The 26,250-nt window shown below is 43.1% G+C and overlaps 1 protein-coding gene across 1 annotated transcript; it reads right to left on the bottom strand.

Moving 5' to 3' along the window:
* Nucleotides 1-13,155: 13,155 nt before the first annotated feature.
* LOC138905400 (uncharacterized) lies at nucleotides 13,156-14,295 on the bottom strand. The gene is made up of 2 exons (XM_070193920.1): nucleotides 13,732-14,295; nucleotides 13,156-13,407 (listed from the first exon to the last, which is right to left on the bottom strand). The coding sequence occupies exons 1-2, from the start codon at nucleotides 14,293-14,295 to the stop codon at nucleotides 13,156-13,158; spliced, it is 816 nt and encodes a 271-aa protein (XP_070050021.1).
* Between the last annotated feature and the right edge of the window lie 11,955 nt (nucleotides 14,296-26,250).

The following is a 26,250-nucleotide window of genomic DNA, read 5'->3' as shown; positions in this document are numbered from 1 at the left end:
ATATTGGACCTCTTCTTCTTGGTCATTGTAGGAATCATTTTGCTCAAACCCACTAACTTCTTGCATAAAAGTTTATACTCTTTGTTGAACTTGCGGACCCTTTGTTCTCCATTTGTTCACCATCATGTTTACTCCCTCCATTGCATTGACTTTCCTTGGGTTTTGCACTTGTTGAAGTTGATCCTTTGCCAATTGGTTTATGGTGGTGGTCAATTCGGCTATGGCTTGCCCATAGTCATGTCATTCTTTTTGAAGGTGAATCACATTGGGATCACCTTGTGGAACATTAGCACGGGATTGCCACACCGATGAAGTATCCGCCATCTCATCCTAAATATCACACGCCTCCACATAAGGCATAGTCATGAAGTTCCCACCGATAATTTAATTCACTACACATTGGTTGGTTGTATTGATCCCCCGATAGAAAGTTTGTTGAATCATGTTCTCCATCATATCGTTGTTGGGACACTCTTTCACCATTGTTATATATCGCTCCCATATCTCGTGTAGTGGTTCATTAGACTCTTTCTTGAATGCTAGAATTTCATCTCGAAGTATAGCCATGTGCCCGGGAGAGAAGTACTTAGAAATAAATTTCTCTGTCTATTCATCCCAAATATGAATGGAATGATTTGGCAAACGTTCCAACCAATCTAAAGCTTTCCTCTGTATAGAGTAGGGAAAAAGCCTTAGCCTCAAAGCATCATCGGAGACATTTGTTTGTTTACTCCCCCAACACGTATCTACGAACCCCTTCAATTATTTGTATGCATTTTGACCCGGTGCACCGTCGAAGAACCCTCGTTGCTCAAACAAAGTGAGCATCACGTTGGTTATTTGAAAGTTTCCCGCCCTAATACAGGGAGGGACGATAGCACTTTGCATACCCTTCATTCGGCAACACCCGGTGTGGAGCCGCTCGTGGTGGAGGTGGGGGTAGAGAGGGCACATTGTCATGAGGCACTCGGCTTCGTTTATTGGCTTGAGGTTCAAGAGGGACCTCATCCATTTGATCATCCTCAAGGTCCATATCCCCCAAATCTATGTTTCCGAGCTCATTGTTTGCCATGATTGCACCTATAATTTCTCAACACGTTAGTAACAAGGAAGAAAAAGAAGATATTCCAAAAACTCACATAAATATATAGTTAACACCGTTTTTAACTCCCCTGCAATGGCTCCAATAATTGATCTCGTCCAATTCACCCCTCAAATCAAAGATATGAAACGGTCGATTATAATAGTAGTACCCAATAAGAGTCGGGGTCGATTTCTACAGGGAGCTATAAATGGGAGTTAGGAGTATATATTATAGTACGTGAGTTTGAACTACCTCAATTTACACTTCCACAAATGGGGGTTGTTTCTATGTCTATTTTAAACTAAGATTGCAAACTTAAGAAATTAAACTAAGAAATTATTTTTGTTGTTTTTCAAGTTTTGTAAAAAGCTTAGGGATATGACCATCACCTAGGTATTTGCCTAATGGGATATAGACCTTAATGCTTGTTTTGTTGATTGGGGTATATTATAGCTACCAACTCTCAATTACCCACCCAATACCTCTCGGTCAGAGAGTGATTTTGCCCAATTTAGCTTTCTCAAGTCCAAATGGGTATTGCACAAAACGGTTGATAAAAGCTCAAGTCGGGTTATTACTATATCTAGGTTGAACCCTTTAATTGGGATTATCAATCTCTCGATTGACCCAATTTCTTGTTAGCCAAGTTTTCTTAGACTAAGTCTCTCTTTCTCAAGTAGAGACTAAGTCAAATAGGCATAAACTTTAATGTTTGCAACCATTAATTCCACAAATTAAAGCATGAACAAAGTAAAATAATAAACACCCAACTATAAACAAGCATTAAATTAAACACCCATAAGGTTTACACACTAGGGTTGGGTCACAACCCTAGTAAAAAGCTAGTTACTCATGCTTGAAATTGAAGAAATAGAAGAAGAAATGCTAATTAAACTCATATTGTAAAATTAAAATGATAAAATATATGTTAAAATATCTCAAAATATGAAAACTACTAAAAGAAGCAAAGAGAAATGGCTACTGTAGTTGTTGATGTCAAAAGTTGACCTAATTTCGTGAAACTCTTCTATTTATATAATGCTCATAATTTCGGACAAAAATGCCCCTCAGGAGGTTCTGCAGCCGCACAATTCCATGTGCGGTCCGCAGGTTTCTTCAACTTGTCAGGAATTGGGGGTCTGTGGCCGTACAATTCTGATCTGCGACTGCGAGGCAGTCTTTCTGCGGTCCGCAGATTTAAAACTGCGGTCGCAACTTGGTCTTCTGCGGTCCGCAACTTTACTTCTGCGGCCGCAAGGCACTTCTTTTTGGCCGCACAATTCCTTTGCGGATCGCATTTTGCTCGGAAGCCTGTTGAGTTTTTCTTCATTGTTTGCGGCCATAGATGGAATTCTGCGGTCCGCACTTTGCAAGTTCTTATGCCTTTTGTTGCCTTGTGTTTTGATTACTTCTTTTTTAGTCAGATTTCATCCCTGTAGTCCAACTTCCAACATTCCTGTAATTTTACACATTTCATCAGTTTCGGGAACACAATTAAACGCTTTTAGACTAAAACAAAAGCTAAAAGGCGCTAATAAGTAGTCAAAATCCCCACTTATCAATTCCCCCAAACTTAAGTTTTTGCTTGTCTTCAAGCAAATAAAATAGTTCCCACCTCCAAAAGTTAATGGCCATTCCAGACATTCAAAGGTGGGTCATTCACACATCAATTGGGACCAACAATTACCCACACTACTTATGTATTATCAACAAGGCGACGAGTTAAACTTTTATGCACATATAGTTCTAATGTGACACTTGAGTATCAAGAGTTGACTTTATTCATCAAGGGAGCTCGCTCTGTCATGTAGGTCATTGTGGATCCCAAACTCCTCCTCCTCTACTCTCCCTTTGCCTATCTCACTTAAGAATGTTAGCACTCAATCCAAAAAAATTGGGAAAGGTTCACTCATCTCTCTCAAGAGAATGTCGCAAGTACGGCTTTAAGTACCATGGGCTTGCCCCTCATGTAGATCGCCACTAATATAAGCTCACTCGGCTTGAAATCATGTAAGGCGTTTTTGGAATATAGTGAAGGCTTTTGGACTAAGGTTGAAATACACTATGGTAGAGTGGGTTCATCTTTCCTTAAGCACTCCATTTATTTGTTCTCGGCTCATGCTTTGCCAATTCTTTGAGTCACTTTCTTTTCCTTGGGGAGTTAGAGAGACTTAGAATCACTCTTTCTTGATCATGACAATCATTTTCTCCCTCTTTGATTTCTCCATGCTTTGTATCATTACTTTTCTTTGCATCCCTTCAACTCTTCCACTTATTCACTTTCTTTTGCATTTTTCTTTTTGTTCTTTCCTTTTCTTGCCTTTCCTTCTCATCATTTCTTTTTTTTTTGTGCCTTGATACCTCCTTCAAGCTCCTAGTCTCTCCCCCAAACTTACATTTGTATCCAATTATACCACAAGAGTGTTAAGGAAAGCTCGGGTGCCAAGATAGGGTCACGACAAAATGGGTAAAGGCTTGTAACATGGTTATCAAATGAGAAAGGGTCGAGGCTCAAATGGGTTGACTAGGAATAACAACATTGGTGGGTAATGAAAAAATTCAAGCGGGTCAAGGAAAGCCTACAATCACTTCTCAAGCCAAGCAAAACTTAAGATTTTTCCTTGAAACACATGCAAGTTCTAAACCATTCGAGGGCCCACAACGACCACATTCAAGATTGAAAATCACTATGGTTCGATTAAATCACTCGATGATTGCCTAAATCAACACAAGAGTCACAAAGTCACTAACTAGAGCTATTTCTTTCCAAAAAACTTATTTTTAACCATAAGCACGTAGTTAAGTGTGTTGGTACCAAGTGAAGCATGTTTGACTCTTCGAGAATGACTTAATTAGATCTTTTTATGCATTACTACTACTATTATTACTATTATTACCTAAACAACAAAACAGACTCAGTCCCTTAAAAAGGTTGTCACACCATCCATCGTTGGGAAGAGTCACCCAGTTCACACATAAACTACCTTTGGAAAGAACTGTGGTATTAAGAAAATCAAAGGCTTATTATCTACTAAAACACAAAAAGAAGCTATTAAATGAAAAATAAGCTACTAATTCAAAAAGAAACTACTTAGTTAAACACTAACTAATAAGAAAACACATGTAAAGAAGCTACAAAGCAAAAACTATCAAAAGCATAACGAATATACATAATGAAAGAAGATATATACATAATGAGAGAGGAAAAGAGAGACTATATACAGAATAAGGAAAAAGAATAAAATATTGTCAATTATTACAAACTAATTATCTCAGAATCATCAAAATATATCAAATAAACTCCACCCTCTTCCCCCCAAATAAAAATAAGCATTGTCCCCAATGCTTAACAAAATAAGAGTAAAGGAAGGGTAAGAGTGAAGAAAACTCCCTATGGCTCCTTGGCCATCTTTAGGTCCACAAGAGCATCACCGACCTCAGTCTCATCCAACTGGATCTCATCATCATCAACTCCAGGCATGACTGGGTTGGTGAACATCTGACGTACTGCCTTGGCAGTGTCAGCAGCAAGGTCTGGATCCTTAGACTGGCCAGTTGGTGCTGTATGTGCTGTAGGATCTGGGCCTGGGTAGTGCAGGTCAGTCAACATGTCAAATGGAATGTCTCCGGCTGCTGCAAGCTTAGTAACCTATCTCCGAATCTTGTCCACTGACTTCTTGGAGGCCTGGGACTTCCGCATCTTCTTTATTTCCTTGCCCAACTCTTTTATCACTGGCCCATGTTGCACTAAAATGGCCATGATTGTGTTCTAATTCTCCAAGAGCTTCTTTAGAGTTTCTTTACCTGTAGGGGGAATCTGGGGTGCCGGAATAGAGGACTGTGCTGCAATATTACTAGATATGTCTCAGCTTTGCAGTAACTGTCTGCATCCAGTTATTGAGGCTCGCCAGTGTCTGGGAGACTCGCAGCACATATAGTGGAGCAGTGGGTATCAGGACCGGCTTCAAAGCCGAGGTGGAACCTGTAATAGGGGCTGCTAGAGGTACTGAGGCTGGAGGTGGGGGCATAGCTGCTGCACTGGCTGAAGGCTCTGCTGAAGTAGATGGAATGTCGACTGTCTATGCAGCTACCACTGATGGCTCATCAGACTAGCCTATTGTGGTAGACCACTGACCCTTTTTCTTAGGGTTGTGTGCATCCATCAACGAATACCATGAGAAGGGCTTCTTTGCCCGCACCTTCGTATCAAAATCTCGTGGCTCCACCCGTGCATCCGTAAGATATTCAGTAATGGTGTTGGGATACGAGTCAGAGGTATTAGCTTGCCTGGCATCCACATATATGTTGGCCGACATCACGGCACCCATATTGATCGGGTACCCGACCATGATGGAGGCGACTAGAACTAACCGCGGGATAGGAAGGTATGTCTCATTCTGACACGGGTCTAGTTGGCTGCATACAAAGGTCTGCCACCCCTTTGCCTCGAAACTCAGGGTGTTTCTGTGAATAGACACCATTATTGTGATCCATTGTGGTGGTGGCCCAGGAGCTGCCAGAATCTCAGCTAGCCACGGGCGAGCTGCATCCCCCATTGCAAACTTCTCCAAATACTGTGTGGGTTCAACATCATCAAACCCCGAGTAGGTGTTTAATGTGTGCTGGTCAAAACGTACATTCAGGTTCCTCACTTTAGTTACCTTGGTCCCTTTCTTGATATGCGCCACATTGGCATAGAAATCCCAGACAAGGTATTCCTTCACGTCCACTACGCTCTGGGTGAACCACATCTACCTATTCCGCTCTCGAAACTTCCTCAAGACTGTCGGATTGTATTTTTCAAGATCTTTCAATTGGAACTGACGCTCAAGAGTGAGCGATCTCACTGGCCACCACTCACGAAAACTAGAGAAGGCAGCCAAACTGACGAATCTGTCCTCCCACAACTCTTTCTTCTTCGACCGCTCAAGGTCGGCAACCGTAGCATCTCCCCCCTGCCATCATCGGGGATGTCATCAACTGTAGTCATTGGTGCCTCATGGACAGGTGTAGAGGAGGGCTTGGAGACCTGAATAGAACTTTCCGAATCCTCAGAAGTGCTCGGAGATTTGGAAGGCTCGTCCTGGAGTTGATACCTTCCTGGTGGCTTTGATTGGACAGTCAGCTTCTCTTGAACTGAGTTTCCCTCCGATGCTTCCCTAGATGGGACATAAGAACTTAATTCGGAGGGCTCTGTATTTCTCCCTCGGCCGGCTATAGCCTTCTTTGTGATTATCCTTTGGAGGGCAAGGGGTAAAGCACTCTTGCCTCGACCCCTGGAAGGTTCACCCCTCCCCTTTGAAGTATCACCTCTACCTCGAGATCTAATCATTTTCTCTACCAAGCAAAAGCAAGTGTCAATTGTAATTCAAGTGCAAACATACAAGAACACACCAGAGAGACAGTGAACAACACAGTGTAAAACATGCTTGCGGGGTAGGGGAGTGCGGTCCGCAGAATTCTCATTGCGGTCGCAGAATGGGCATTGCAGACCGTACAATTTATCATTGCGGCTGCAGATTTGGATTGCGGTCCGCACAATTGTTATTGCGGCCGCAACTCAAACACCACCAATATGCCAACTCTCTGAAAATAGAGAATGGGCAGTTTTGCGTCTGCAATCAGTTTTCTGCGGTCTGCACATTTTCTATTGCAGCCGCACGTGTGAGTCATCAAATTGACGACTCTCTAATAACAGATAAATAGTTGTTTTGCGACCGCAATGGGATTTCTATGGTCCGCACATGTTTCATTGCGGGCTCAAAATCATGCTTGACTAAAGTACCCTAATTTCCACTTCTGCGGACCGCACTATTTCTTGTGCGATCGCAGATTTCAAAATAATTACGATCAGAGTTCTAGGGTTTGAAATTTTTACACAAATTTGACATGGTGGCAGTGTATAATCATGAAAACCTATTTACCCATTCCCCATAGAGCAAGTACTAGTTGACCCACTATAGTTTTAACCCCACATGGTTGTATAATTGACTGATAAATGGCCTAAAACTAACTAACAAGTTGTAAATTAAACTAAAAAGTAAAAAAATCTACAAGTAATTGAGGCATACCAGATATGAAGTAGTGCAAATGAGTGGTCACAGATGTTGAGTGTGTGTGGTAGATAATTTACCAGATGATTTCAATGTTTTAGACTTGTGAATGCTGAGAGAGGGAAAAAAGGTAACAGTATCCCTAGGCCCTCTATTTATACTAGACGGTTCTGATTGAGGGAAAAAGAGTTGAGTGCGGCCGCAGAATTTCCATTGCGGTCCGCACTCTGTTACCAAGGGGCTCAGAAGCCCTTTTGTGTTGCGGTTCGCAGAATTTGCTGTGCGGCCGAAGAATTTGTTGCGGACCGCAGATTTTGTCTTGTGGCCGCAAAGTGGCAATTTCTCTGACAAACCAATTTCAGAGAGTTGTCATTTTTCCCCTTCAATTTGTGCGGTCTGCAATATAATTGTGTGGCCGCAAAGGACCTTTTGCTGCCGCAACCATAAGTGTGCGGTCCGCACAATACAATTGCAGTCTGCAATTCTTTCTACTCTTAGCCAAATTTCTGGACATATTTCCTGTAAAGCACACTCCACCCTGCAACACACTTCAAATCCAGTTAGCACAAAAATAACATCTAACTATAAAAGAAGAAAAGAAAAGAAAAAGAAACATGGGTTGCCTCTCAAGCAGCGCCTGATTTAACGTCGCGACACGATACAGATTACCATTATTTGAAATGAATCACCACCACAACGTGGCCATCACCAACTTTTCCCAGATAGTGCTTCACCCGGTGACCATTGACTCGGAATACCTCATCATTTTTGTTCTTCAAGTCCAATGCACCAAAGGGTGTCATACCCATGACTTCAAACGGGCCACTCCATTTAGACTTTAACTTCCCGGGAAACATCCTCAACTGTGAGTTGAATAACAACACAAGATCACCCTCTTTGAAATATTTATTCCAAATGTACTTGTCATGAAGATATTTCATCTTCTCTTTGTATAAGGACGAACTTGTGTATGCATTGTACCAAAACTCATCCAACTCATTCAAATGTGCAACCCACAAGTTAGCAGTTGCATCCCAATCAAGATTCAATTTCTTCAAAGCCCACATGGCTTTGTGCTCAAGTTCCACTAAAAGATGACAAGCTTTGCCGAACACCAACCGGTATGGAGACATTCCGATAGGAGTTTTGAAAGCAGTCTGGTAAGCCTATAATGTGTTATCAAGCTTCTTTGACCAATCCGTGTGGTTAGCATTCACTGTTTTGGACAAGATATTCTTTATCTCTCGGTTTGAGACTTCAACTTGACCGCTAGCTAGTGGATGATAGGGAGTCGTGACTTTATGAGTGACACAATACTTGTTAAGCAAAGTGTCAAAAGCCTTGTTGCAAAAATGCGACCCTCCATCACTTATGATAGCCCGCGGAGTATCAAATCTTGTGAAAATATTCTTCTTCAAGAATGCCACCACACTTCTCGCTTCATTGTTGGGTGGAGCAATGGCCTCAACTCATTTAGACATATAATCAACCGGGACCAAGATGTTGATATTTTCACAAGAACTCACAAAAGGCCCCATGTAGTCAATACCCCACACATCAAAGATATCAATCTCCAAAATGGTAGTGAGAGGCATTTCATTCTTCTTTGAGATTCCACCGGCCCGTTGACATTCATCACAACTTTTCACCATATCACTTGCATCTTTGTAAAGAGTGGGCCAATAGAAACCGCAACTTAGCACTTTGGCCGTCGTTCTTGCTCATCCATGGTGACCACCATAAGGCGAAGAATGGCAAGCCTCAAGAATATCACTTTCCTCTTCGTCCGGTACATATCTTCTAATTACCCCATCCGTGCAAATCCGAAAAATGTATGGCTCGTCCCAATAATAATCTTGACAATCCTGTTTTAGCTTCTTCCTTTGATTTGAAGAGAACTCATCCAGGATGATTCCACACACAAGGAAGTTTGCTAGATCCGTGAACCATAGAACCTCCATCATTGAAATAGCCAAGAGTTGCTCATCGGGGAAGGAGTCATTGATTTCAAGGCCATCATGCGGCCTCCCCTCCTCCTCCAAACGAGACAAGTGGTCCGGTGTAAGGCCCCATGAAATTTTTCCTAAAAACCAGGGTTCCGTGATGCCGGGGTAGGCGTAGAGGTTAATAAGCTCGCCGCAGTTTGGACTTTTTGGATTGAACAATGCGCTGGGGAGTTAAAGGAAAATATTTATAACAAATAGGCATTTCTATGGCCCATTATGCGTTTGCATAATCACTCTGTGGGCCGCAGAATGGCTGCAGAGTGAGACAGTCTTCTGGGCCATTTTTTATGTCAATTTCGTAGCCCATTATGCGACCGCAAAATCATTTTGCGAGCCGCACTCTGATCACATACCCAACTTTGAGATTTTTGCAGAGGGAGGTTCTGCGGCGCATTATGTGACCGCAGAACAGGTCTGCAGGCCGCATAACGACCATAGACCCAGACAGATTTTTCTAATTTTTTGGCACCAAATTATGCGGCCGATATGCGGACGGCATATCCATTCTGCGGTCGCTTATGCGACCGCAGATCCTGTCTCGGGATTTCATTTTTAGGAGTTTTAAACCCGACCCTACCTCGTTAAAACATATGCCATGTTCCATTTTTTAGCATATTTCTGATACTTTTAGAGTGAGAAAGAGTGCTTAGTATGGGGGAGTAACCTTCAACCTAATATCCAACAATTCTTGCTCAATCGTTGAAGCTTATCAAGAAATTCCTCATCTTAAAGGTAAGAATATATGCCCTAGCTCTTAATTTCAAAAATCTACTAAAAGGGGATTAATTAGCAAGACAATTTTTGGGTGTGGGGGTCGTTATCTTGCGTGCATGTATTCTTGAAGTATGTGGGAAGGTTATGAGCTGAAAATGGTAGAGAATGGGTTAGGGAATGATGGAATCTTTCACAAAAGGGCCTTAAAAACCTCAATACACACCTAGTGCTTGATAATATGCTCAAATGGGCTAGAATCATGATCATCTTCCTAATTTTGGTTCAACTTGTTATATTTCTAAAATAGATTGAAGTTGCTAAGAATTCCAAAATGTTTTAAAGGTTTAAGAAAGATCAATTGAGGTATGTTGTCTAAACCCCTCTCTTAGAATCGAATTCCACGGTGTTAATATAAGTTATGAAAGACCCTAGTTGATCATTATGAAATCGGTCATCCCGAGTAATCTTGTGTTAAGAGATACATGTTCAATATGTGTTTCAAATGCATTTATTCATGCTATGTTATATTTTGAGTATATATATTCAAAGTGTGGCTGTGTGTGTTATAATTGTTATGATTTCAAATTATGAGAACAAAATCTCTATATATGTCTAAGACTCTTAATTGCTCTCATGTGTATCTAAAAGTCTTGAAATGAAGATTCTTGTGGTCGATAATGGTAATGGTGTGTGAAAATAAAAAGGGGAGCATGAAATATGAAATTCGGCCAAGTGCCAAGAACGGTATTATAATTGTGGCCATAAGTGCCGATGAATTGAATAAATATGAAAGAAGTATGATGTGAGATGATTGACTGAAAAAGGTAATGTCTTGGGTGAGATGGCCTAGCCGATCGGGCCGTGATCGGACGCCATGCCGCACACATGGTGGTGACTGTGCTGGAAATAATAATTGAAATTGTGGTTATGGTTGATGTCTCAAATGAGATGACCTAGTCGGCCGGGTCATGATCGAACTCCGTATAAGAATACGGTGGTATTGTGAATTATGGTATATCGGCTCTAAAGATCACCCAACCTATTAACATGAAAATTGACTTGAAAACTTATGTGATCCTTAACTTGATGCTTTAGTATTATTTGAAGCTCTTATTGAATTCTTGACTGTTCCTCCTTGTATTATTATTCATTCTATTGAGATGGTGCTTAGTTTTACATACTAGTACTATTCGACAGCACTAACGTCCCTTTTACCGGGGGCGCTGCATCTTTAAATGGATGCATGTGGTTCCATAGAAGGCAGTGTTGATCAACGATAGTGGCATATCCTCTTTCCAACAGACTTGGTGAGCCCCACTTCATCCCGGGGTCATGTATTGTACCTTTTGTTCATATCATTATCACGTTTTGAGGTATAGCCGGAGCCTTATTGCCGGCACTATCATAACACTCTCTTGTATCTTTTAGAGGCTCCGTAGACATAGCATGGGTTGTACATGTGTGCTAGAAAAGTCAAACACATTATGTTGTGTTTTGATCTCTTGTTTTACTCAAATCATAAGAATGTGTGTATTTTTGGACTTTAAATTGATGTAACCAATGAGACGATAGTATTGTGTGTGTGTGTGTGTGTATATATATATATATATATATATATATATATATATATATATATATATATACACTTTCTACTGTTTAATTAATGAAATCATGTCTTCTCTTGATCATGGGTGAGTTGGGTGGAAAGTATCTACAGGCTTTCTCGACCGGGTTCACTCGGTTGAGCGTCGGTCGCGCTTCCCGAGGTTGGGGCATGACATTCGCCACTTGATTTTCACTCCCTTTTCGATCTTGGATGTTAATATCAAACTCTTGCAACAATAGCTCCCATCTCATCAACCGAGCTTTGGAATATTTCTTGCTCATAAGATAGCGAAGTGTCGCATGATCCGTATGAACAATAACCTTTGCATCCATCAAGTACGAGCGGAACTTCTCAATTGCAAACACAATGGTAAGGAGCTCTTTCTCTGTAACGGTGTAGTTGACTTGGGCATCATTCATGGTCTTACTAGCATAGTAGACCGGATGAAAAATCTTGTTGATGTATTGCCCCAAAACAGCTCCAATCGCTACATCCCTAGCATCGCACATTAGCTCAAAAGGGATACTCCAATTAGGAGCGGTGATAATGAGAGTGGTTGTCAACTTGAACTTTAGCAATTCAAAGGCTCTCATGCAATCATCATTGAAGTGAAACTTAGCATCTTTCTCTAAGAGCTTGCACAACGGGTTCACCACTTTAGAAAAATCCTTGATGAAACGTCGGTAGAACCCCATCGTGACCTAAGAAACTTCACAGCCTTTCACCGAAGTTGGAGGTGGAAGTTTAGAAATCACCTCAATATTTTCCTTGTCGACCTCTATGCCATTCTTTGAAATTTACTAGCCAAGGACAATGCCTTCCTCGACCATGAAATGGAATTTCTCCCAATTTAGCACCAAGTTCATTTCTTCACACCTTGCCAATGTTTTATCCAAATTTGCCAAGCAATCATCAAAGGAATCCCCGACCACCGAGAAGTCATCCATGAATATTTTAAGGTAGTCCTCGACCATATCCGTAAAGATCACCATCATACACCTTTGAAAAGTCGCTGGTGCATTACATAAGCCAAATGGCATCCGCTTGAAAGCGAAAGTATCATAGGGACATCTGAAAGTTGTTTTCTCTTGATCTTCCGGACCAATAAGGATTTGGTTGTAGCCCAAATATCCATCTAGAAAGCAATAGAAAGCACGGTCGGCCAACCTATCAAGGATTTGGTCAAGGAAGGGAAGTGGAAAATTATCCTTCCTCGTGACTTTGTTTAGCTTGCGATAGTCCATACACACTCTCCACCAGGTCACCATTCTTGTGGGAATCAACTCATTCTTTTCATTGGTGACCACCGTCATGCCCCCTTCTTTTGGACACATTGCACCGGAGAAGTCTACGAACTATCGTAAATGGGGTAGACAACCCCGATATCCACTTGATAATCTCCTTTCTGACCACGTCTTGCATAGCTTCATTGAGTCTCCTTTGATGTTCAATAGATGGTTTGTCATCCTCCTCCAAGTTAATCTTGTGCATGCAAAATGCGAGGGTTATTCCCCGAATTTCCGCCAAAGTTCACCAAATAGCCTTCTTCCTCTTGTGGAGCACTGCCAATATAGAGTCAACCTGCACGTCAGCCAAACAAGAGGAAAGAATAATCGGTAAAGTAGAACAAGGACCAAGAAATTCATACCGAAGATGTGGAGGCAGTGGCTTCAACTCTAAGTTAGGAGGCTCTTAATTTGAAGGCTTTGTAGGAGGAGTTTTCCTATTTTCAAGATCCAAGGAATGTTTCCGGGGCGCATAGTTGTACGACCCCATTCCTTGCAAAGAATTCACACATTCCATGAAGCCATCCATCTCGTCATCATCAAAGTTGAGCAAGACGGCATCCAACATATCACCCACATTAATCGTGGCACTTGTATCATCAATAATCACGTCGGTCACCAAATCCATGAAAGAACATACTTCATTGCTATTTGGTTGCTGCATAGATTTGCACACGTGGAACACTACCTTTTCATCACCCACCCGAAAAGTGAGTTCTCCGGCTTCCACATCAATAAGAGCCTTCCCCGTATCAAGGAAAGGTCTTCCAAGAATAATCGGCACCTCATAGTCCACTTCACAATCAAGAATTAGAAAATCTGCCGAAAGAATGAACTTATCAACATGAACCAATACATCTTCAATCACTCCCAACGGTCTCTTCATGGTACGATAAGCCATTTGTAATCTCATAGATGTGGGTCTTGGTTGCCCAATTCCCAACGTCTTGAAAACCGAATAGGACATCAAATTGATACTCGCCCCAAGATCACAAAGAGCTTTATCAAACTCGGCACTTCCAATGGTACAGGGGATTGTGAAAGCACTGGGATCTTCTAATTTAGGAGCCATCGAACGCACAATTGCACTGACTTGATGCGTGACTTTGATAGTTTCAAAATTCATCGACCGTTTCTTTATCACCAAATCCTTCATAAACTTTGCATAACCGGGCATTTGCTCCAAGGCTTCAACTAATGATACATTTATTGAGAGACTCTTCATCATGTAAATGAACTTTTTGAATTGATTCTCGCCATTTTTCTTGGCGAGCCTTCGAGGATATAGAGGAGGAGGCTTAAGCAATGATGCCTTAGCCTTTTGCACTACCGGTTCTAGTATGTCAATAATATGATCCCTAGATGGGGTCACTTCCTCTTGAGTCTCTCCCACATTGTCATCAATATCAATCCGCACTTCATCATTTGCTTGCACCACATTGTTCGGGATCTCTTCTTCTTCTACCACTTGCTTATCATCCACAAGTTTCCTTTGACTTGAGGTGGGTGTATCCCCACCTCTTCCACTTCTTGTAGTAACAGCCATGGCATGCCCCGTGTTGTTCCCACCCTTTGGGTTCACCACCGTGTCACTTGGTAGTGCCCCCTTAGGACGAGAATTTAAAGCTTGAGAGATTTTTCCCATTTACACTTCTAAGTTGCGGATCGATGTGTTGTGTGAAGCAAGTTGGGCATCGAAATTGAAATTCTTCTCCATTATTTGCTCAAGCATATTCTCAATATGTCCCATTTTATTGTGGGAAGAACTAGGACCATGGGAAGGATAAAGAGGTGAGTTTCTCAGTTATTTATACATCGGGGGCCTTTGGAAACCCGGCCCCCAATTTCCTTGATTGTTACTCCAACCTCCTTGATTGTTGCCTCCCCAATTGCCTTGGTTATTGTTGTTATGCCAATTTCCTTGATTATTGCCGCCACTCCAATTTCATTGATTATTTTTGTTATTCTAATTGCTTTAATTATTTCCACCACTCCAACTACCTTGGTTGTGAGAATTCCAATTTTCTTGATTGTTTTGAGGTCTCCATTGTTGTTGGCTTGGGCCTTGGAAGTTGTTTCTTTATGCTTGAAAGTTGTTCATATATTGGACCTCTTCTTCTTGGTCATTGTAGTAATCATCTTGCTCAAACCCACTATCTTCTTGCACAAAATTTTATACTCTTTGTTGCACTTGCGGACCCTTTGTTCTCCGTTTGTTCACCATAATGTTTACTCCCTCCATTGCATTGACTTGCCTTGGGTTTTTCACTTTTTGAAGTTGAGCCTTTGCCAATTGGTTCATGGTGGTGGTCAATTCGGTTATGGCTTGCCCATAGTCATGTCATTCTTTGTGAAGGTGAATCACATTGGGATCACCTTGTAGAACATTAGCCTGGGATTGCCACGCCGATGAAGTATCCGCCATCTCATCCAAAATATCACATGCCTCCACATAAGGCGTAGTCATGAAGTTCCCACCGACAATTTGATTCACTACACATTGGTTGGTTGTATTGATCCCCCGATAGAAAGTTTGTTGAATCATGTTCTCCGTCATATCGTTGTTGGGACATTCTTTCACCATTGTTCTATATCGTTCCCATATCTCGTGTAGTGGTTCATTGGGTTCTTGCTTGAATGTTAGAATTTCATCTCGAAGTATAGCCATGTGCCCAGGAGAGAAGTACATAGAAATAAATTTCTCTGTCAATTCATCCCAAGTATGAATGGAATGATTTGGCAAACGTTCCAATCAATCTAAAGCTTTCCTCCGTATAGAGAAGGGAAAAAGCCTTAGCCTCAAAGCATCCTCGGAGACATTTGTTTGTTTACTCCCCGAACACGTACCTACGAACCCCTTCAATTATTTGTATGCATTTTGACCCGGTGCACCGGTGAAGAACACTCGTTGCTCAAGAAAAATGAGCATCACATTGGTTATTTGAAAGTTTTCCACCCTAATACGGGGAGGGATGATAGCACTTGCATACCCTTCATTCGGCAATACCCGGTGTGGAGCCGCTCGTGGTGGAGGTGGGGGTGGAGAGGGCACATTGTCATGAGGCACTCGGCCTCATTTATTGGCTTGAGGTTCAAGAGGGACCTCATCCATTTGATCATCCTCAAGGTCCATATCCCCCGAAGCTATGTTTCCGAGCTCATTGTTTACCATGATTGCACCTATAATTTCTTAACACGTTAGTAACAAGGAAGAAAAAGAAGATATTCCAAAAACACACCTAAATATATAGTTAACACCATTTTTAACTCCCCGACAATGGCTCCAATAATTGATCTCGCCCAATTCACCCCTCAAATCAAAGATATGAAACGGTCGATTGTAATAGTAGTACCCAATAAGAGTCGGGGTCGATTTTTACAGGGAGCTATAAATGGGAGTTAGGAGTATATATTATAGTACGTGAGTTTGAACTACCTCAATTTACACTTCCACAAATTGGGGTTGTTTCTATGTCTATTTTAAACTAAGATTGCAAAGTTAATAAATTAAACTAAGAAATTATTTTTGTTGTTTTTCAAGTTATGTAAAAAGCTTAGGGCTATGACCATCACCTAGGTATTTGCCTAATGGGATATAGACCTTAATGGTTATTTTGTTGATCGGGGTATATTATAGCTACCAACTCTCAATTACCCACTCAATACCTCTCGGTCAGAGAGTGATTTTGCCCAATTTGGCTTTCTCAAGTCCAAATGGGTATTACACAAAACGGTTGATAAAAGCTCAAGTCGGGTTATTACTATATCTAGGTTGAACCCTTTAATTGGGATTATCAATCTTTCGATTGACCCAATTTCTTGTTAGCCAAGTTTTCCTAGACTAAGTCTCTCTTTCTCAAGTAGAGACTAAGTCAAATAGGCATGAACTAATGTTTACAACCATTAATTCCACAAATTAAAGCATGAACAAAGCAAAATAATAAACACCCAACTATAAACAAGCATTAAATTAAACACCTATAAGGTTTACACACTAGGGTTGGGTCACAACCCTAGTAAAAAGCTAGTTACTCATGCTTGAAATTGAAGAAATAGAAGAAGAAATGCTAATTAAACTTATATTGTAAAATCAAAATGATAAAATATATATTAAAATATCTCAAAATATGAAAAACTACTAAAAGAAGCAAAGAGAAACGGCTACTGTAGTTGCTGATGTCAAAAGTTGACCTAATTTCGTGAAACTCTTCTATTTATGCAATGCTCATAATTTCGGATAAAAATGCCCCTAGGGAGGTTCTGCTGCCGCACAATTCCATGTGCGTTCCACATGTTTCTCTAACTTGTCAGGAACTGGAGGTCTGCGGCCGCACAAATCTGATTTGCGGTCGCGAGGCAGTCTTTCTGCGGTCCACAGATTTAAAACTGCGGCCGCAACTTGGTCTTCTACGGTCCGCAACTTTATTTTTGCGGCCGCAAAATTCCTTGGCAGACCGCATATTGCTAGGAAGCTCGTTGGGTTTTTCTTCATTGAGTGCGGCCGCATATGGAATTCTGCGGTCCGCACTTTGCAAGTTATTGTGCCTTTTGTTGCCTTGTATTTTGATTACTCCTTTTTGAGTCGGATTTCATCTTGGAAGTCCAACATTCCTGTAATTTTGCATATTACATCAGTTTAGGGAACACAATTAAACGCTTTTAGACTAAAACAAAAGTTAAAAGGCGCTAATAAGTAGTCAAAATCCTCAATTATCAGTTACCGATCGTGCTCCACCACGGACGCTATTCTCAGGGTCATTTGGAAACTTTGCGTCGAAAGCAACATGTGAATTAGCGTCAATTGGGTCTGCGACCGAAATTTTGATGGGATCAGCGGGCGGTACCTCGTTACCGGGTGCTACATTGTTATTTTCACCATGGTAACCGGACTCGTTGTCAACATGTAGGGGTGATGATTGAGAGTTTGGCATTTTGTGCTTTTATCTGAAATCAGAGACATTTCAAAGAGCAAGCATAAAGTAGTGTGTATTATGGAGATTTGTATCAAATAACTACTACTATCCTTAGCTCCATGGTGGGTACCAAACTGTTTACCCTCAAAATCGGATAACAATTAGATTTGTACGTGGTTTTAAGGATACATGATCTAACTTGATACAAAATAATAAATCAGATTGAAATTAAAATAAACAATGGAAAAGTAAATGCAAACCACACAGGTTGGACAGTCTTAGCCTTAGAAGGTTAGCCGTCCTCGAGCCAAAAGTGCTTTTATCGATATCAGAACAGAATGACAAGAGAATCATAAGAACTAAAAATAACAATATATTACTTTGGAATGCGAGTTACCGTGTGTTTCACAAGTAATCAGACCCCCTTTATATAGTAGGGGAGTCCTACTTTAGGTACAATTCTATAAAAGGTAAAAATCTCCTGGTTTGCTAATTTGCTGGTTCCTTATTGATACGTGCCAAGATTCTCGCTGTGATATCCGACCGGTTACGGATATTTCGGCCTTCCATTATTTCGATCTTCTATTGGTTATACCGGTTATGTTTTCTTGAGCTTATTCGGGGTCAGGTTCGATTCCGGGATCATTGACTCAATATTCTCGAGGACGGACATTCTGACCTCGTGTTCTGGTTCGATGAGACTCAAGGTCGATCTTCAACCCCTCGCATTCCGAGCCCAATCTATCATGCAATAGTCGAGCCCGATTTCGATCGTATACAAAAGGTTTGGAGATTACCTATCAGCACTCAAAAGCAATGAGCTTCGAGAGAAAAAGTTAGGCAACAACAAATTGGATAAGCATGCGAAGCGAGACTTTTTGCTCGCGTTTGAGCTCGAGGCACGGTTTGACGCGAGGTGCGTCGCGCATTTCGCGTGGTGATGCGTGGTCCGGGTCTCAAGTCTATTTGTCTCTTTTTTTTGGTTTTGGATTTGGTTATTTCGTCTAGCCCTTTTTCCTACACCTACAAATAGACTTTAAACACCATTTTTAGGGGGAGATTGGACGAAGGGAGAGCACAGAGCTGCCGTGGAGGCCGGAATTCATCAGATTCTATCTTTCTTCCATCAAACTTAGTAAACTTTACTTTTCTTTGGATGAATTGTTGTTTTGCTAATATGTCTATGTGAAAGCTAAACTTCGCATTCTAGGGTTGTGATTGTCATGGATATTGAAGTTTATTAATCATATTACCGTTAATTCGAGTTATCATTTATGGTTGTTTCTCTAATTCTGTGCATAATTGCTTAATTGTTTGGCCAGCAGTTGAGTTCTATTTATTATCTATGCTATGCTTGGGAAAGTCGTGTTTAGATTTGAGTAGAATTAGAGAGAGCATGTTTCTGAACCCATGTCACGGAAAAATATTTCGCGGTTAGGATAGAATATACTTAACAGTCTTGCTTAGTTGAATACCGTATTATATTCGTTCATGACAGATTCAAGACCATAGGAATATAGGGTTGATATATTATGGATAGACTGATAGTATTGTGGGAACATGCTATTTATATAAACGATCTGGTCAACTAGCAATCATAGATAATGTGGAGTAACATGTATAATTACGAACCTAATAGGATTGACAAACCGACCACAACCTTGGAATCTTCATCTCCTTTGATTAAAATCTAATCACAATCGCTTGCTCCTAATTAATTTAGCTAATTACTTGTTTAATTTCCGCAATAGTTTAGACAAGGTGGGTTGCTCTGATGGTAAACACCCTCCACTTTCAACCAAAAGGTTGTGAGTTCGAGTCACCCCAAGAGTAAGGTGGGGAGTTCTTGGAGGGAAGAATGCCGAGGGTCATTTGGAAACAGCCTCTCTACCCCAGGGTAGGGGTAAGGTTTGCGTACACACTACCCTCCCAGACCCCACTAGTGGGATTATACTGGGTTGTTGTTGTTGTTGTTGTTTAGTAGAAAAATAGTATTTTTTTTATTATCTTGGTCAGTAAATTGACTTTAGTTTGCTTAGTTAACGATTAATCTAATTCTCTATGGGTTCGATATCCGACTTTTGAATCACTTTATTACTTGACGGTCACGCATACTTTTACGCGGCGCCTTCCTGAAGTTCCTTGGAAGGGCGACGTAAGGCTAAGCAACCGATGTCAGTACGGTTGCTGTCCGCCAACTGAGGTCCCCTCCGTACGCTAGACTAGATTATCAGTGCCGTACGGGAAAACCAATGTCATGAGCAATTGAAAGAGAGCAGAAAAGAGAATTGAGAATGAAAGAAAGCTTGATTGCATTGAATGAAAGCTATTACAGAAAACAAGACGGTGTCGGGGGGAGAGACACCAGTACAGAGAATTGTTTTGCTTGCTTGAAAGTTTTGATTGCTTGGTCCCCCTTAATAATGCTTAAAAAAAATAAACCAAAGTTACATGACTAGATCTATGAAAGCTGGAAAATCACACTTAAAGAAAATGCAGCAAAACTACTCTATATTTACAATGAAAAGGACTTAGTCTTCTATAAAGCAGCAACAAGTCCATTGGTAGCAACTTTGTCTTTAGCATCAGGGTCTGCGCGCGCGGCATTGTCTACGCGCGCGGCGCTGTTGGCATCTGCCTGTGGCTGGGCATTGGCAATGGCTATCGGTGGGGCGACAGAGGCACATGCGCGCTTGTCACTTGGAGCTGCTGAGACCACGGGGCCGACCGTGGCGACGGGCGTTGGGAGGCTGGCCAGGACGCCACGGGGCGCGTCCAAGGGATCATGGGGCATGGCTGGAAAGCCGCCCATGACATTCTCCCCCACCTGAGTTGGCGACGTCCTCGGCGCCTTCCTTGCAAGGTAATCATCAATCAGGCTCTTGTAGGCTTTGAGGTTTGTTCCCCTCTCCCAAGTATTCTCCTCTGCATCACATCCCTGCCATTTCACCAAGAACTCCTGGTGATCTTTTCTTGAGGCGTGAATCACTCGATCATCAAGAATAGCTTCAGCACGCCTTTTCCCGGTTGAATTGGGGCCTCGAATACTTGGTATTGTGAGTTGGCTTCGTGAAGGATCCTCCATATCTTCCCGAAAAGGTTTCAGGAGACTGACATGGAAAACAGGATGGATTTTCCACCAAGCTGGGGTATCCACCCGGTATGCAACTTTCCCAATGCGCCTTTCAATGGACAAGGGTCCAATATATTTTTGCAATAGGCGAGGGTCATGGACCCCTGCAAACAAGTACCGCTTTGGGATTTTGACCATCACTTTGTCTCCCACCTGGTATTCCACAAAGCGGCGATTCTGATCAGCATGCCTCTTCATCCGCTTTTGGGCTTTGACAAGATAGCTCCGCACTATCTCCAAATTTTGCTTCCATTCTTTTGAGAAGCTGGCAGCCCGAGGAGATTTTGACATGTTTGGTGCGTTCACTGTGTGTGGGAGTAGCGGTTGCTGTCCGGTAACAATTTCAAAAGCGCTTTTGTTGGTACTTGAGCTCTTTTGTGAATTGAAACACAGTTGAGCAGCATCCAGAAGCTTCACCCAATTCTTCTGCGATCCGGTCACAAAGTGCCGGAGATATTCCTCTAGCATGCCATTGAATCGCTCCGTCTGGCCATCAGATTGCGGATGAAAACTTGAGCTATGACTCAATTTTGACCCGAGGCACTTAAAGAGTTGGGTCCAAAAATTGCTAGTGAAGCGTGAGTCGCGATCACTAACAATGTCTTTAGGTAAGCCCCAATACTTGACGACATGAGAGAAGAATAGTCGAGCTGTATCTTCTGCTGATATATATTGTGGGGCTGCTATAAAGGTAGCATACTTGGAAAACCGATCCACCACAACCAAGATAGTTGTGAGATCTCCGACCTTGGGCAATCCGGTGATGAAGTCCAGGGAAACGCTTTCCCAAGGTCTTTTTGGTACAGCTAGTGGTTCCAAGAGCCCTGCCTGCGTCAAGCGGTCTGACTTATCTTTTTGGCATACTAGACAAGTCTTCACATACTGAGCGACGTCATCGACCATTTGAGGCCAATAATATGCACGGCGAAGTAATGCCATGGTGCGTTCCTCGCCGGGATGACCGGCCCACAAAGTATCGTGGCATTCTGCAAGAAGAGTCCGTCGCAGATCTCCTCCTTTAGGAACATAAAGTCGGTTCCCTTTCACCTTCAGGAAACCATCTTCGGTGTAGAACTGGCGAGTCTTGCCCTGTCCTACCAAATCAACCAAATACTATGCAGCAGGATCCTTGATGAGTAGATCCTGTATTTGGTCTTTTATGGTGGTGGTTACTTCACTTCCTTTTAGGGCGGCGAGTACACACATCGATACTAGATCAGCTCTCCGACTGAGTGCATCAGCAACATGATTGGTCTTTCCACTTCGGTACTCCAGGTTGAAGTGAAATTCCGCTAGGAGTTCCCGCCACCTAGCCTGTCGACCGTTCAGCTTTGGCTGGGTATGAAATGGCTAACGGCTGTGTTGTCTGTCTTGACCACGAATGGGGCTCCCAGTAGATAATGCCTCCAAAGGCGTAAGCAATGAACGGCAGCCAATAATTCTTTCTCATGGGCGGCATAACGCCGCTCTGCATCCTTCAGTTTTCGGCTCTCGTACGCTACGGGATGCCCTTCTTGTAGCAATACTCCACCAAGTGCATAGTCGAAGGCATCCGTTTGCACTTCGAAGGGCTTGGCCAAGTCAGGGAGGGCCAAGACTGGGCTACTAGACATAGCCATCTTCAATGCATCGAAGGCCTCTGCCCGCTTGGGGCCCCAATCCCACGGGTTGGCCTTCTTGAGAAGTTCTGTTAGCGGCACTGCAATGAGGGAGTAACTTTTCACAAAACGCCGATAGAAGTTGCATAGACCAAGGAACGACCTCAAGGCATGTATATCCTTAGGAGGCGGCCATTCTGTAATGGCCTGAATCTTCTGTTGGTCCATCTTGATCCTCCCTTCCTCGATGACATATCCGAGGAAGTCAATTTGTTTCTGAGCAAAGGAGCACTTGGATAGCTTTGCATATAATTCGTGCTCCCGCAATCGGGCTAGGACCTTCCGCAAATGCTCCAGGTGTTCTTCCAGTGTCTGGCTATATACCACAATGTCATCCAAATAAACCACGACGAATTCATCAATGTATTCTCGGAAGACTTGGTTCATCAAGGTGCAAAATATGGCTGGCGCGTTAGTCAAGCCAAAGGGCATAACCAGGAAGTCGTACGACCCATATCTTGTCACACAGGTCGTCTTGTGCTCGTCACCATCTGCAATCCGAACTTGCCAATAACCTGTCCTCAGGTCTATTTTGGTGAATACCGTCGCACCACCCAGTCTATCAAACAAGTCTACCATTAGCGGAATAGGATACTTGTTTTTCACGGTGATTTTGTTTAGAGCCCGGTAATCCACACAGAGTCGTAAACTACCATCATGTTTCTTTTGGAATAGCACAGGGGACCCGTATGGGGACTTGGAGGGCACGATGATCCCTGTGTCTAGCATTTCCGTCAATTGTTTCCGAAGCTCGGAGAGTTCAGGTTGTGACATTCTGTACGGCGCCCGGGCAGGTGGCTTCGCACCCGGAACCAACTCAATCTCATGGTCCACAGTTCTCCTAGGCGGAAGGCGCTTTGGCATGTCTTGTGGCATGATGTCTTCAAATTCCAGAAGCAACTCCTTCACGGGTGTAGGAATGGGACCCGAGGAGCGTTCTATATCTTCCATGCAGAGGGTAGCCAGGAACGTGGGTTCATGTCTTTTTACCCCCTTCTTCAACTGCAAGGCCGAGATGTTCTCGGCTGCCATCTTCATGGGAATGCACGGAATAATACAGGGCTTGCCCCCATTTGCTCCCATCATCAGTAGCATGTCTGCATACGGTGCGGGCATGGTATTGGTCTGTCTCAGGAATTCCAACCCCACTATTAACTCAAAGTCATCTATGATCACTACGCGCAGGTTGAACTTTCCTTCATAAGGGCCAAGCTTCACTGGTACTTCTTTGGCTATTCCACCCACTGGTTGAGGTGGCGAGTTGATAGCCTTCACACGACCTTTGCCCTTTCCTACAACTAGTCCAAGACGCTCCACCTGAGTCGAGGCTAAGTAGTTGTGGGTGGCACCCGTGTCTATCATTGCCCGAATGGGCTTGCCATTTACCTTCATGTCAACGAACATTAAGGTCCTCTATTGATGAGGAGGAGTCTCAAATTTGCCTTTTTATTTCCTTTCCTGGCAATTGGACAGGGGTCCTTCTTCTTGCGGATACCGGTACTGGTTCCCGCTAAGGGCTCAGAAATGGAGCCAACAATTGCATTGAATGCACCTACTGGCTCGGTCTGGTCCGCATCATCAGCGTCGTCATCCGTCCCATCCTCAAAAGCTTGATGGGCGTTCATTTGTGCATGTGGGCATTCATTATTCCAATGTGGTCCGCCGCAATGACGACATCCTGAGGGGGGCTTCCTCCCCCGATCATTGTTGTTAGATGCAGCACTAGTACTGCCGGAAGAGGGAGCCTTGGATTTGGGTGCACTCCGGTCTCCTCCACTTCTGCTAGGGCCACCAGTGTTTGGTTGGCCCCCTTTGTATCCTCCTCGGACAGGCTGTTGAGGCCTATCCTTCCGTGCTTCCACTTGGTAATCCCCAAGGCACTCTGCTTCTTGGATTTCCTTAGGCAACGTATCTACCCTTTGTCTCTGCAACTCCATCCGGGCATAAGGTTTCAACCCTTCCAGGAAGGTGAAGAGTTTGTCTTTGTCCCCCATGTCACGGATGTTCAGCATGAGCGCGGAGAATTCCCGCACGTAATCTCGCACTGATTTGGTCTGGCGGAGCTCCCGCAACTTTCTCCTGGCATTGTACTCAACATTTTCGGGGAAGAACTGTAGGCGTATGGCTGCCTTCAGTTCCGCCCATGTCTCGAGGGCATCTTCACCAGCCTTGATGGCTTCGTACTTCACCCGCCACCAGAGTTTGGCATCACCCTGAAGATACATGGCAGCAGTTGCTACCTTCTTAGCTTCTTCTAGGCCTCCCACGGCATCGAAGTATTGCTCGATGTCGAAAATGAAATTTTCCACTTCTTTGGCATTCCGAGCTCCACTGTATGGCTTTGGCTCAGGAATTTTCAGCTTTTGTGCCATAGGGGCGAGGTTCACACCACCCCCAAATTGGTTTCCGCCTCCTCGAAGTAGGCCTTGTAAAGCAGCATTGACAACATTGAGCTGGCCTATCAAGTTGTCTTTAGTTTGTTGCATGGTAGTCACCATGTCTGCCTCTTGTTCCCTGTTGGCTAAATCCTCGGGACGCTCCTGCTGGAGGACCTCAAATTTACCAAAAATTTCAGCTGCCTCTGTGGCTGCTGTTTGTCGGTCTCCTTCAGATCGCGACTGATGTTTTCTATGTCAACTTCGGCCTGGATGAGTCTGCGGTCCAGGTCGTCCAACTTTTGCACTAGGCTGGTCTTTAGATCGGGCACCATTTCCACGATGGGCCGTAATGAGTCAACCGTTCCCTCAAGGGTCGCGATGCGATCCCCATAATTCACCATGGTCAGAAATGGTGGTAATTGCAATGTAATCCCTCGTCCGATGTCGAGCCTAGGCTTTGATACCAACTGTTACACGGCGCCTTCCTGAAGTTCCTTGGAAGGGCGACGTAAGGCTAAGCAACCAATGTCAGTACGGTTGTTGTCCGCCAACTGAGGTCCCCTCCGTACGCTAGACTAGATTGTCAGTGCCGTACGGGAAAACCAATGTCATGAGCAATTGAAAGAGAGCAGAAAAGAGAATTGAGAATAAAAGAAAGCTTGATTGCATTGAATGAAAGCTATTACAGAAAACAAGACGGTGTCGGGGGGAGAGACACCAGTACAGAAAATTGTTTGCTTGCTTGAAAGTTTTGATTGCTTGGTCCCCCTTAATAATGCTTAAAAAAATAAACCAAAGTTACATGACTAGATCTATGAAAGCTGGAAAATCACACTTAAAGAAAATGCAGCAAAACTACTCTATATTTACAATGAAAAGGACTTAGTCTTCTACAAAGCAGCAACAAGTCCATTGGCAGCAACTTTGTCTTTAGCATCAGGGTCTGCGCGCGCGGCATTGTCTACGCGCGCGGCGTTGTTGGCATCTGCCTGTGGCTGGGCATTGGCAATGGCTATCGGTGGGGCGACAGAGGCACATGCGCACTTGTCACTTGGAGCTGCCGAGACCACGGGGCCGACCGTGGCGACGGGCGTTGGGAGGCTGGTCAGGACGCCACGAGGCGCGTCCAAGGAGTCATGGGGCATAGTTGAAAAGCCGCCCATGACAATACTTACGTATAATTGGAACCAACAAGTTTTTGGCGCCCTTCAATTTTTAGTGTTTCACGTCTATTTATTGACCCATTCACATCTTTATTCGCCAATGGCTTTACAAGGAATAAAAGTTGACGTTTCTTAGAATTAGAGCCACAATGACTCCATCATAAAGACTCGGACCTGTATATTTTATTTGAATAGATAGCGCAGCAATCAATTATTTAAATTCGACAGCGGGGTATCAATTATCATAGCAATTGAA

This window comes from Nicotiana tomentosiformis, chromosome 2 (assembly GCF_000390325.3).
Source record: "Nicotiana tomentosiformis chromosome 2, ASM39032v3, whole genome shotgun sequence".
Taxonomy (NCBI): Eukaryota; Viridiplantae; Streptophyta; class Magnoliopsida; order Solanales; family Solanaceae; genus Nicotiana; species Nicotiana tomentosiformis.
This window is presented reverse-complemented; position numbering and strand designations above follow the sequence as displayed.